Source organism: Cervus elaphus, chromosome 9 (assembly GCF_910594005.1).
Source record: "Cervus elaphus chromosome 9, mCerEla1.1, whole genome shotgun sequence".
Classification (NCBI taxonomy): domain Eukaryota; kingdom Metazoa; phylum Chordata; class Mammalia; order Artiodactyla; family Cervidae; genus Cervus; species Cervus elaphus.
The window spans coordinates 84,388,035-84,402,715 of NC_057823.1; the positions used below are offsets into that span (position 1 = coordinate 84,388,035).

The window sequence follows — 14,681 nt, forward strand, 5'->3', positions numbered from 1 at the left end:
TGAGACTGGCAGTGGAAATCACACAATTCCTGGGGTCACAAGCATACAAACTGTTTCAGAACCACTGAGGCATTTAAGAGAGGCAGAAGTATAGTTGCCCGAAGATGAATAAAGAGCAGTTTGTGCTGACATAAAGATTGTCATGACACAAGCAACTCTAAACAGAGCTATTTCAGAGGCTCTGGGCTCCTGGGCAGACACAGCACCCAGGCTGTCTTTTCCTCTCTGCCAAGTACATCTGGGTTCACAGGTATCACTGTGTGGTGGGATGAGGAAAAGGAGATAGGTTTGGAGGAAAGTCATTGCTGGTAGAGCTCATGGGAGTGATCGCCAGGATACTGGGCAATTAGCAGATGAAAGGGCTACCTGCAGCTTCTTCACCTGACAAGCAAAAACACCAAGTGTTTTGCCTTTGTTGCACATAACTTTTCTTGTCAACTTTTGATAATAAAATGACAGTCTGAAGCTTACTATCTTCCATATTCAATGACTATGTTATTGCAATTTGATAATTTAAGGTAAAACCCAAATCTTGATTTTAAAGTGTTTATAAGTTAGACAGCTGTGGAAACAAGTAGGTAATTTATTTAGTCAGCTCTCAGCGTTTGCCACTACTTATTTATTGCTTTCTAAGAATGTATCACTTGTGTCACAAATCACACGTCACTGCATCCGTGCGTCAAGTAGATAAGAATTTATTAAATGAGCTAATGGGTCTATCAAAGGAACACTTTTTTTTTAAACCAGTGAAAGATTTATATATGAGCCGAATTGTTTTTCATCCATATTTTTCACTCATTCATGTACGCCATTCAGGCAACAAATATTGAGTACCTACTCTATACAAGGCATCATATTTGCAGGTGGATATACACATTAATAGCTTCCCTGGTGGCTCAGATGGTAAAGAGTCTGCCTGCAGTGTGGGAGACCTGGGTTCGATTCCTGGGTCGGGACGATCCCCTGGAGAAGGAAATGACAAACCACTCCAGTATTCTTGCCTGGAAAATCCCATGGATGGAGGGGCCTGGCAGGCTACAGCCCAAGTGGTCCCAAAGGGTCAGACACGACTAAGCGACTTCAGTGTCACTTTTCATACACATTAATATTCTTCCACCCCCATGAAGCTTGCAAGAATACATTACAAACGAGAGAAAAACAAATAAGCTAACAAGCAAGTGATTATATGATTTTTGAAAAATGCTATAATTTCAGAAAAGATCAGATAATAGAAATTGACAGGAATATACTCTGTGTGTGTGTGTGTGTGCATGTGTGTGCTAAAGCCTCAGTTACTTGGAGAAAGCTATCAGAAAGATTCTCTGAGGTTGTGCAGTTTAAGCTGAGGAATGATCTGGGAACAGAAAATGGCAGCATATCAGAGGAGATAGTTAGAAATAAAGCAATAGGAAAAATACAGGAATAGAGACGGACGATGGTTTCAAGAACATAATGAATACTTTACAGACCCAAAAATAAATAAATATGCAAAAAAAGCTAAGGATGAAAATTTGTACATTGCATTATTATTTAGCTGATATGTACATGATATTAAAACAGCAATAAATAGCGGAATAATATAATCTGCAGGGAAGAAATCAGATTTTTCTGAGATTCTGTGGGCAGAGAATGCATCATATAGTAGTAATGATCATTATACTGAATACAGAATGAAGAAAAATACAAAGCAAAACTCCAGTGAAGGCTAACACAAAACAAAATTATGAAATAAAAAAGGCATAGATAAGTATTACTGAGAAAAAGACAGTCTGATAGAAAAACTTAACCAGCAAAACAATCATATTTGCACAATTAAAAAGTACAGACTAATGTGGGTGGCATTATTTTAGGAAGCACATCCCTAGAATTCTCTTTTGAGACTTTGGCAAGCCTGTTGCATAAATATGTAGGCTACTTGAACAGATTCCAAATGAAACAACTAAAATGATGAAAGGAATGTATTACAAGGACAGATTAAAGGAAAAATATGTATGACTTTAGCACGTCAGAAACTCGAGAAGGAACATCATGGTTGACAAATATCTGAAACATGTAAATTCGAGAAAAAAAAATTCTTTGTGCACAAGGTTACACAATTATGAGCATGTTACAAAGAAGAAGAAGAAAAAAAAAACTTCCCATAGTAATAATGCTGTTTTCCAGTAAGAACCATTTGAACAAATAATCCGAGATGGGCAAGGATTAAAGCACCAGGCAGACACAGACATTATACCCTGTAGCCTGAACTCTGCAGACCTCAAAATACGTAGAGGCCTGAACAGGACAAAGTAGGTCAGGGCACAACTGCAGACATCTTCTTACCCAGCTGTTCTTTAAATTTAGAAGGGATCCTTCCTTGGATTTAAGGCTTTTTTCTGTAATTTTGCTAAAGTGAGAAGAGTCCTGGACTTGGGGCTACAAAACCTAGTTTTGAGTGCTTAGCACTCAGATTAGAATTATTCTGTTTACATCTTTATCTGTCAATGGGGATAATAATAATCTCCTGAATTTTTGTGAGGCTTAAAGGAGTTGTTGCATATGAAAACATATTCAATGTGCTTAAAAGCATAGCTCTTAGTGAACATATCGATTATTTTAATGAGCTCAATGTGTCAAAAAGCATAGGATGAAGACTGTCAAAGAGCATGATGCCTAGGACTAGGCTATTACATCTGCCTTGCTGCTCAAGAGAAAATCATCTCTCCTCTGAGTGATTATTTACCTTGCAGCCCTCTTACATGGTTACCATTATCTCTCCCGTGGCTTCTAGACATGAGATGTGGCTTGGGTCCCTCAATGCATCTCATGGCTCCTCAATGCAACTTCCTAAACATCCTCCCATTCCTCTCAAACAACAGCAATAAAAACCTACCCAGTTTCGGTTTCCTGCCAAAGACCTCTATTCTCCAATACTACCCCCCATTACAGTTACCTCTTGATCTCTGTACCATATTCTCTCAATCCTTAAAGATTTGTGTCCCTGGTTCACTCTCTCTCTTTGTCTCCAAAATATTTCTCCTGGTATAACTTTTTTGGAATTTTGGTACCTACATAGATGATTTTTCCAAATGCTTTGACTCTTTTCCTTCAGAAATCTTGTCTTCTACTCTCCTTCAATCATAACTCCTATGGTCATACTCTCAAATCTATACTAATAATTATCAATAATTACAGTAGAATTACTGCAATCCCATCATCATCTTATTCCTCATATCATCACTTTCTATGTTTCTTACTCAGTCCCCTTTGGACCCACAGCTCAGCCTTTCAAATTTGCCAGGATTTCCAGTGGATCCTCTCACTTCTTGACAGAACTCCAGTTTTCTCATGGCCAGAGAGGGGAAAGGGACTTTGGAAATTACCTTAGTCTGAGATTTCATGAAACAAAAATGATGAAAGCATTTGGGTTGAAAAATTCCCAAATGGTTGAGTATCTCTTGAAATGGATAACCACAAAGTCTAGGCTGGAAAAGAAGAGAGATAAGAAGGGCTGAAAATGACAGCAATGATCAGAGTGAGTTTGGTGGGAATGAAGGACAAGGAGAGGTAAAAAGAGAGAAAATTCTAGGAAAAAATGGAATGTCTGAGAAATTTCAAGTTCTGTTAAATGAGCAAATCATGTGATGCGAAAGTCTATTGAACAGCATTGCCAGCAGGTACCTAAAAATGGAGATGGGAATATTTAGTGTTGGGAACTTCCAGGAAGTTTAGAACTAGAATGTTAAGAGTCACAAGCTTATGGGGGGCAAATGATAGAGAAAAAGCCTTTGAGGAAGTTCAGGATGTTGTCATGGTTAGTAATTGGCTCCAAAGAGAGAAGGAAGTGTTATATACTGATGGAAAGGAAGTGCTAATGTTGTACTGAGAGGCAGTAAGAATAGTTTCTGCAAAAGCAAGTAGTACAACTCCTCCTTCTCATCTTGTGAGTTTAAGAGCTGAGGAAAAAACAAAAAATAAAAAACACCAACTATAACTACCTCGAGCGAAATGGGATAGCAGAAAAGATTTAAAAAAATATATAAGTTGGAATCAGAACACAGAGAATCAAGTTCAAACTCTATTATTGGCTGCCTGAATTACAAGACATGTTGAATGTACGTGAATTGACTTTCTCAAACCTCACGCTCCTTATCCATTAAATGACATTAAGAATGTTCTGCTTATGTCCCCTAGAATAGATACAGGAAATGCTTATGAAATTTAAACTATTGTTTTATTGTTATTATTTTAGGGCAATAAATATAAAAGTAAATCATGAATGGTTCATTTCAACTATAACATACTGTACATATGTACAGAACAAGATATTAACAAAGTGATCTCATATTGGATGATGTAATTTTCATTATTTTGTAAAATATTTAAAGCAAATACAATTCCAGTTTTAAAATGTGAATCATATTTTGGTTAAATAACTCAAAAGAAATCAGAAAGTATAATTTTCTAGCTGATAGGGTTTGAGACCATTTGGTGCTTTTGTTTGGCTACAATTTCTTAATGGGATTACACAAAAATAAAATTAAATGAGAATAGCATGTAAAGCAAATAAAATACCTTCATTAAACTGCAGTAATGAAAACCTAGTTAACCTCTAAAATCTCTATGTCCTACATTAAGTATCTGTTAACCTTTAAAATCATTTTGTCCTGCGTGACATATATGAAAATTACAGGGAAAGCATACTCTTACCATATCAAACTGAGCAACAGTGGAGAAGTGGAATCCTAGAAAACCAAGTAAATTATAAAAGTCAAGTTGAAGTAAAACTGAATGGCAAGATTTTGAAGAAAATGCATTGTCAATCACTTCTCAACTTCTCTTTAATTCCTGTCTTCCCTATTCATATGACTGATGCATTTTTCTGAAAGACATATTAACCCCTTCTGACCAAGTATACACCAACCTTTATTTCTGAAGATGAAAAGATGTACTGATGTTTTACCAAATTAAATTTGAAAATTTAAAAAAAATTGTCCTAAGAAAGTAAACATAATTTGTCCCTTTCACAATATCCACCAGTTAAACAGAAACTGGACATGATGTGTGTGTTCTACAAAAAAGAAAATCATTTAACAAAATCTCTCCATGACATATAGGATGTGTGGCGTATTGAAATACAGCATAGCCCAGTATTTAAGAAAGCAGGCTCTAGATTTAAACTGGTTCTATTTCTGATGAGATACTTAGTAGATTGTTTATTTGAGAAATAATTTAACCTCTCTCTCTGTTTTCTCATTCATATGTAAATAATAATATGACTCGCTTCATAGAATCCTTGTGAGAATCAAAGATGGTACTTAGAACATGGGAGCACATAACAAGTATTAAATAAATGTTAGATTTACTAACTAAAGAAAAAAATCAAATGTCCCTTGTTAATTTATCTAGCAAGATGCTTAAACAGTCATGAAAGAAAAAAGATGAATAAAAAAATAGGAAAGACTGTGTGGAGAATATTAGAATTCAATTAATATTTGGAGCCAAACATGTGAGAAGAAAAGGGTATTAGAGATGTGAGCACAGATAAGATTGGTGCCTATAAATGGGAGACTGCTCTACACTACTGAGAGGGTTTTCGCAAAATATTTCCAATAAAAATATTCTTCAGTGTTCCCACTTGACTGTTCCAGTCTTCTCTGCTCAAGAGTCATAAGCCTATTTGACTTGGGCTGTGTTCACAAAATCTCCAGTGGCAGTAAAATGTAAATGGTCATCCTAACCTCAATACAAGAAGAGGAATATTGTGCATTCCCAAAATACATGCCTTTATCAAATACCAAGCATAAATTTAAAAGAATGCATGGTGTCCTGACCCATCCAGAGACTACTTTCAGTCATACACAAAACCATTTAACAAGAGATTAAAACTTTGGCCTTTCCATCTATGGACTGTTACACTATAGTAAATTATTTTTAAAGAGACTGATCAGTTTGATACAGACCTGTTTTAGAAAATGGAAAGTAAAGCTTAGCTCTAGAGTCAATTTTCTTTCTCCATAGTAACAATCACATTCAAAAGTGCTTTAGTACTTAAAAAGCCTTCACTTAAATTCTTGAACTTAAATCCTCCATTCTACTTCATGCACTACTAAATCTTCTGTGGAACAAATCCTACATGGCTACTATCATCATCATAACACATAGGGTAAAAACAGATAGCGGTACATTTTCTTCTAAAATATAACCAAATAATTGCAGGACATCTTATCTGCATTCTGATATCTACTTCTTTGCTACAAAATTGAGTCCTGTATTTGATCATTTGTACCTTTATTCATTACTTTAGGAGAAATGCAATAATATATATATATATAAGAACATAATCTCTGAAATGATGGGAAACAAAGTTTCAAACCAGCATATTCTTCAGATATGTCTCTTTTACCTTTAAACAGGTTTTCAAGCTTAAACATTTTGGACAAAATCTCTTCAACAATACACACATCTCAGTGCCTTTGTACCCCCACAAATGTTGAACATATGGGTAGTGAGTCTTTCCCTAGTATACAAGATCATATCTGCATCACTTAGGGCTACATTCTCTGACAGGGTAAAGCCTCTTGGACTTTAGGCTTAGCCCCTCACCCATCCCAAATAAAGGTTCCTAGTTTCTTACACTGTAAGGAAACTTTGCTTTTACATATACTCTGTTCAATCTCCTCTTTGTCTAGTAGCTGCCATGTTTTATTGCTCTGATTAAGCCTGACTTATTACCTCATATGCCTTTAATTTGGGGATTCAGTTTATAGTGAGCCTGGGAACCAAGAGAATAGACTCTTCTATATGATTTAAGGCAGAAATGCAATTATCTGTTTTAAGTGGTTAGGAGATTTTGATGTTTTCTCCTACGTTCTCAACTCTGTGCTGCAACTAAAGCAAGAGACTTCTCTCCAAGTGGGGTGGATATAAACTATTAACTACTTGACAGTTTTAAGCAGGACCCTCAGATTAAATCAATGTGTAAAATCCTGAATTGCTCCATAATTCAGATCCTAATTTATTTCCATTTATGTTTTAAACCTCAGGAGTTAGTAGTAGCAGCTTTACATGATCATTTTTTTATTTTTTTTTTTGTTCCTCACAAGAAAGCAAACTGCAAATGCCACAATGTGTTGGAGATTTGCAACTTTTCAATGATGACAAATTTTTATACTGGATGCTGTGCACTAGTTGCTAACCAGCAAAGAAATATTGGGAAAGGAGTTATTTGAGAAGGTCTCTGTCACAGAAAGGATATACTACTGGAGACAGACTACTTGGCATGATATCAGTGACTTCATAAAAAAACTGAGAGAATTTGTATAACAGAAATGGTGCAATGGTGAATTTGTTTTAATACTGTTAAATACTGTATTACTGTTATTAAATACTGTATCACTGTTTAATACTGTTTTAAGGGTTATATCAGCAGATGCTAGAACCTACCTTTGAGGAAAGGTTATTCACTAAGGACCAATTAGAAATAAACAATGTCAAGTCACTGACAGATCCTGAAACACAATAACTGTCTGAAACAGGTAATAATAAAACTTTATCATGTCATTTATTCTCTTTTGGCCACATGACTTATTCTGAAACTTGCATACACTTTAAACATACAGGAAACATACACTTTAAAACTGTGACAAAAAGAATAAGTGGTAATGTCTTTCAGGACTATAGATCTGCACATATAAATAGTTGAATATACATCCACATAAATCAACAGAACAGCATTTCCATGTATAAAATTTACAGTGGATATGGAAAGTAAGCTTAAAAGTATTCCAAACATTTCAGTAATAATTGCTTTACTACAAGTGCCTCTTAGCTCGAAGTGCATTTCCTTGTAAGTTACTCAGGAAACCCCTGAAAAATAAAGGTTCAACCTTGACATATATTTATTTCTGTGTGGTCGTTAGAACTACTCTGCCTCCAAGTTAAAGTCCTGTGATACAAGCAATAGGTCCTTACAACTCACGTTCCCTCTCTTTCTCAGGGGAGCAATGAAAACTAACAAAATCAGTTTCACAGAAAGTAGAAAGTCACTTTATGTGGATTTGCATATAAGCATTTATTCCTTTACTCCCCTCAACCTGCATCCCTCCTTTAAAAATATCTCCATTGATTATCCTGACACCTGCTGGCAAGGGCACAGTGCATCCCAGTCTACTTTTCCCTTAAACAATTCCTACAAAGCAAAGACTGTTTAGAGATATTTTCAGTAACAATTAAGTGGCTGTTCATTCAGTTTAAGTACTTAATTTCTAGCATTATCATGTAGCCATGAGAAAATTTTCAATAATCCATTTCACATAGCCAACTACTTAAGTTTTGACATATAAATACAGGTTTCTTTCATTAACCAAAAGATGGTAATCATTACAAGGGCTGTGACTTAAAAAACAAAAACATGCTAGACATCTTCCTTAAAACACAGATAAGAACTGAATAATAGGAACAGCTTGGCTTTGGTTTTACATGATTTTTTTAAACATATTAAAGTCAGCTTGCAAACTATTTGGGGAATAAACTCGAACTCACATAAACTCATAGGAGTAAACTGATTAGCTATGAGAGAATCCATACAATTAATTACATATTTGCAAAATTTGCTGTTTCTCATCTGATCTGAATTGAGTTCTGAAATCCACATGTTTTTTGTGGGTTTCTTTATTTGGCAAGGAATATAATGAACTTACTACATCATAAATGATGCTCAAAGCTGTTTGCACCTGCAAGTATATTCAATAAACAAATATCAGAATTAACCCTCTTAGGCTTTAGGAAACTCTCAAATCAGTCAGGTTTTCACAACTGGATACAAGTGATAACATTACAGTCCATCCCATTATCAAAACCCTTCAAAAGATGAAAAATTTCAAAAATAAATTACCTAATTAACATTTTTATCTTTAATACCAGCGAAAATAAGAGTTTGGACTACGTATTTAGAATCTAAAAATTGTCAAATTTGTACTTTGTCATGATTTTGAGTAACCAGGCTTCTTTAGTTTAGTCATATATATTTTAACCCTTTGCATTGTTATCCTTTTCTGAGAAGGAAAAGTCATATATCTAGCATTAAAGGCAAGTTTTAGTAAAATGTTTATTAAAAATACCCTACATCCTGAATACACATTTTATATAAACACTGATAAGATATTTGGGAAAAATAAGAGTTTTAATTTTGAGAAGAGTTTAGATGTAAAAGACATTTGCCTGGTTTTGAAGATTTTTGTAAGTTCAAGACCACAGTAGGGAGAATAGACCGTTTTCACTTTTGTAACCCTTAATTTGTAATTTTATGTGTCTTCCCCAAACCATATAAATTTAAAACAAAATGCATTTCATCTCTAAGAAAATATTTTAAAATAATCAGAAAAAAATCGTTTAGGATGGGGGTGGGGGTGGGGTAATATGTTCTGTATCATAACAGAGGTCAAGGCTTTGCACTGGTATCAAACTCACAGCAGGATACTTTATCTTCACTTAGTTATTATGTTTAATTTAGTATTTCAAAATTATTATTTTTAAATGTTTCACTTAGAATCTGAAGTTAGCATTTAAAGTATAAAATTAACGAGCATGTAAATCAGGTAATGAAGACACTAATGTGTAATAATTTTTAAAAAAGTACAGAAATAAATCTGTTATTTCAGCAAAGACACTGTTATAGTAATTATAGAAGCATGGGTGTTTTTACTTGGAGTGAGATTTTTCAAGTACTAATTGATCCCCATGTAGAATTAACTAAAAATCACCACTGATTAAAAAAGGAAAGGCAAGTGCCAATGATTCATAGTATTTAGGACACGTCTAGACATTTTTAGATAGTGCTATTTGCTTAAAGACTTCAGACACAAGCTGCAAGCACAGGGACAGATTGCATAAGATATCACGTGCTTGCTGCAACTGTATGCATGTATTGGATTTTTTAGAGCAACCCATAACGATGAATAATTTAAGAGTTAATAAAATATTCAATCTGACTGATCCATTGGTTTAATTTTAAAATAAAAATGACTAATACAAAGAATTACATGTCCTTATTAAATCTTAGTCATTAATGCACATAAATTGCAACCCACACAGGGAACCAATTCATAAAAGGTATACAATAGGCAAACTAGGTCTGGGGAGGTGGGGTGGGGGCAGCACAAGGGAAATTCTCATGGTTAACACTGGCTTCAATAAGTTTGCTCAAAGTTTAATTGTTTGCGTGTCATGCAAGATGCACTCTGCCTTTTTGCAGGGCTAAGGGAGAATAAATTAGAGAGATACAAGTGTAGCAAAAAGGGCTCAAGGAAAGCAGTCCATTTCTTTCCTACAGCCCTCTATTCCTTTCCCCCAGGTTGACAGGAATAAAGAGAAATCTACCAAAGAAGTGGAGTATACAGTGCCAAAGCATTGTCTAGGAGCCAGAAAGAGAGCCCAGGCGACATACTAAGGTTGGACTGCCTGGCAGAGTAAGCTGTTTAGGTGCAGAGCTGGGAGACAGAGAGTCCGGACTCACGATGCCCCAGGTCTCCCGCACCGGACCTAGGGAGGCAAGCGCGGCCCCAGACGCTAGACGCACTTTCTCCTCCTCCACCCACTCAGCCCTCCGCCTCCACGCGGGGGCCGGGCTGACGGTGGAGGCGATGTTGGCATGGAGTAGGTGCCCGTGTGTGCCTGAGTGTGTGCTCTTCGGGTTGGGGTGGGAATGCAGGCAAGGAAGGAAGGTGGAGATGGCAGTGCCTGCTGGTTTCCCTTCCATTCCTGCTAAGGGATCAAAGTGCTGGAGGAATCCGGACGGGAAACGAGAGAAAGCAGAAATATCGGTAGCTGGAGCACTGCCTTTTTCATATCGATGAGAGACTCTGCAGCGCAACTACAGAGCCATTACCATTCCTTCACCTTCAGTGGAGTGGCTGCCTCGGCCGGATAAATGGAAGGGCACGTTGTAAACCAGCGAGGCACACACCTACACACGCCTACAGGCTGGGGGAAAACAGCCACATTCTGGGGGAAGAAGGGAGGGAGCAGGGAAGCCCCCCTCCCCCCAGGAAAGGCTCGACCTGGATAGCTACTAGCTGGGCATCGAGGGCATCTGGCCAGGAACACCCAGCTTCTTGGGCAAATTGTAGCCCAAGAGTTCACAATTCTCCTGTGAAACAGACAGACGGGTGCTCGGATAAACGGTGTACAATATTCATGCAGTGTCTAATATCAAATGGATGAGTCAATGCATGTTTTAATCCAGCTACCTTTTTGGAGAGGCACAGCATTTTAAACCCTGTGCTGCACTCAGCTCTCCACTTGAAGCAGCCTGCGGACCGTTTCATTACCCACAGAACCCTTAGAGGGGGCCGCCCGCATATGTGGGCGCAGAAGGGACTCACCTTCTGGGTCCACCTCCGACGACCCACCCAGGGTCCCTGCTGCTCCCCCTGGCCCTTTCCAGGCAGCCAACTTCAACCCAAAGCTAGCGGAGATGGAGCCAGAATGACTTGTATTGACAAGCCATCCTTCCCAGGGACCTGGAAGCCGGCTACGCAACTCAGCAGGAGAGTACTCAAAGTCTTGTATTTTATTTTATTTTTTTAACAGACTGGTTTATTTCATGCAAGTCGTGAAAACCACCACCAGACCAGCTCTTACAACTTTTCCGCTCTTGGGCGGGGGCGCCAGGGCTGTCTTGCTATGCACGATTCCTTATTACCAAGAGTTACGCTTATACTAGAAGGAAATGCTGAGCAAAGCTCAGGACCTTTGGGGTTACAGGAGAGGCGGGTTCCTGGGGTTTTTCTGTTATTGATGCAGCACGTCCAGGATGGGGAGACGGGTGCAAGCCGAAGGGACTTGTCAGACCCGTCTCCACCGCACCCACGGCCCAAACTCCTAGCACCAGGCTCGGATTTGCAAATTGCTCAGCGTGGGCCTGGCAGTAAGAGCACCGCACCCTGGAGGCGGACAGCCGGGTGGTTCTCCAGCCTCTTCCCCTTTCAACTACTCCACGCCCGGGGCGAGCTAGCTTCTCTGGCTCCCCAGCGAAAGCCCCGCCTGGCGCCTGCATCCGGCATCTCCTACTGGGCTGGGGAGGGTTTGCTTGGCGACCGTGAGCTGCGCAAAATTTCTCTCCCGCCTCCCCATCTTTCCTAGATCTCATCTGGGTACCCCACACCCCCATCCCAGCTCAGCCCCACCAACACTCCGCTCTGACTTTGCAAAGCACTTTTTCTGGGCACCCAGGATAGGGCGCGCAGCCTCCTCCGGGCCGCCCACAGGGCTCGCCACTCCGGGCGCGCCCCCGGGACCGCCTCCAGCCCCCTTCGCGGGGTCTCCCAGGGGGACTCGCCACCTGTCCTGCCGCCAGCCCCCGGCCCTTTGCCTCACCTCTGCAGAACTGAGGAACGCTGAGGCTGAGCCCAAGCAGGAGCCAAGCAGCTGCCGAGCGCTTCATGATCCCGTCTCTCGGACGTGACCCCGATGGTCAGGGGTCTTGGCGGAGGGTAGTGTCGCCGAGGTGGCACCGCAGGGCAGCGGCAGACCCCACCCCGCTAGAGGATTCAAGAAGATGTCTTCTTCCCGCAGCGTCTCCCGAAACAAATTGTCGGAGAGAGCGAGAAAGAGGGGTGACCCAAGAGAGGAATGTTGCTTCCCCTTTCGCCTGCGCTCCGGTGGCGCCGGGAGGTGGGCGAGCTCCGAGGAGTGGCCGGCGGGCTCAGCCTCTGCGGCGGGTGGGTCCCGGCCGAGGCGCGGCGGGTGGGGCGGGGCGCCGGGTCCCCCGCGCCCGCGGACCCGCAGACGGTGCGCTCGGCTCGGGTCTCTGCGGCCGGCGGCTGGGCTGCCGACTTGGAGAACAATGAAGCGTGAGCTGGCGGGGAGCGAGCGAGCCGGCGGCCGGGAGCGCACTGTGTACAAACAGAGGCGGCGTGCGTGCGAGCCTCAGCCTCGCAAGCGCCCGCCCGCCCAGCGCGCACCCCCACCCGCCCCTTCCTTCTTACTCCCTCCGCCGGCCTCCCCCTCTTCGCCCCACGCCTCCTGTCTCTCTTTCTTCTCTGTCTCAGAGGTGGCTCCTTCTGCTGGAAGAGATGAGGCAGACAACGGCAGCCACACCCTGGCACCTGCCGCCACCTCTGAAGTTCCTAACAGTGCCTGGACCTTCTGCATCCACGCCAGGGACTCCCCCGGTTAAGGAGACGCACACTCGGAGCCTGAGATGCCCCTGGTTTCCAGCCTGGACTTTATAATGAACCACGTTAAGGAATCCCCTGAAGTCCCCGTTTGCAGTCTAGCCAGGAAAAGAAGTTAAGAGGTTTTGAAAAGTGGCTCTCTTTGGGGCACAAAGCTGCTTGAGAGACAGAACGCTGCACAGACATCTGTCCTGGAGTCTCTGGAAGCACAACCCCGTCAGCATGCAGACTTTCATCAGCTCAGACAGGGGGGTACTCTACTGCTGATCTGGCCAACCTTCAGTTGGCTCTAGGGTTGGGGAGAGAGGCTTGTGGGCTCCTCTGTAAACCGGAGCAAAAAGGTGAAGGCACAGGGCAAGTGAGTGCCAGACACATTTCCTTAAGCAGGACATTTGTTTCAGATGAGAAATGGTTGGGCAAGTTTGGGGACCATGTAAGAAAATAAAAGGCAAGGACAGATTCTTGAAGCATCACTATAGGAGATCACATTTCCTTGCTACCCACCAAAAACAATATAGATCGACTGGCTTTTGCAGTCGAAGTGGCTGAACCAAAATACAGCCCATGGCTTAGGGCAATGCTTACTTCTCTATTTTCCATTTAAACTATTTGCTTAGGGTATACGGATTCAGCTCCAGCAGTTGCAGGTACCAAAATGAAAGTCTCCAAAAAAGAAAAAAAAATTTTTTTTCCTTCTAAAGAGGGAAGTAGGGAGAAAGACAGAAAACACATACAGAAAAATTGAAGGCAACATTCTTGAAGGAAGGATTTTTAAAAATGCACTAAGAAAAAGATAGCAGAAGACAACTGGTCATGCAACTTCTTCTTTTGCTTCCCTGAGGCCTTTAAAGTTCCATTTCTACCTTCCTTTGGAATCTGAAGTGAGATCAAGGATGCAAGACTGATGGAAAAGTAACATTGCATACTTCTACAGAGAAGTTAAAGTATTATACCACCGGCAAACAAACAAAAACTATGGTAACAACAAAAATTAAGTGAAAACAAGGTTTGTTCACATCTCATGTTTGGTGGGAGGTACAAGAACATTTTCTTAAAAATGACTTTGCTAAAGGAAAGAGGGAGAATCATATATTTAGAGTCTGCTTTCTTACTGAAAGCCATACATGTTAACAGCAAGGTGTCACTGTCTAGAGCTTCCAAAAAGCAGCTGTAAACAATCAAATTTCAAGTTTCTGGCTCATCACCGTTACTTAATTTTGAAAGTACACTATCAGTCATATGGTGATATGTCCATTATAAAATATCTATCTTTTTGACTCTTTGGAATGAAATGTTTAATATTAGTTTTAAGGTATTATTCCTCAAACATAGTGCTAAATCTCAAATATATATATATACATATATATATACATATATATGTATGTATGTATAAGTGCATACATATGTATAACCAACAAAGATCTATTGCACAGGGAACTTGACTCAATATTCTGTGAATCAGAAAAAGAATATATATATGTATAAGTATAATTGAATCACTTTGCTATATAACTGAGACTAATA

At 40.2% G+C, this 14,681-nt stretch overlaps 1 protein-coding gene across 2 annotated transcripts in view; it reads right to left on the minus strand.

Annotated features, from left to right (window-relative positions):
- The window catches only part of EDIL3 (EGF like repeats and discoidin domains 3), a 469,087-nt gene extending 456,608 nt beyond the window's left edge, over positions 1–12,479 (minus strand). For both annotated transcript variants that reach the window (XM_043913549.1, XM_043913548.1), the window contains exon 1: positions 12,358–12,479. In XM_043913549.1, coding sequence (XP_043769484.1) covers positions 12,358–12,424 — 67 coding nt within the window. In that variant the 5' untranslated portion in view covers positions 12,425–12,479. The remainder of the gene's footprint in view (positions 1–12,357) is intronic.
- Between the last annotated feature and the right edge of the window lie 2,202 nt (positions 12,480–14,681).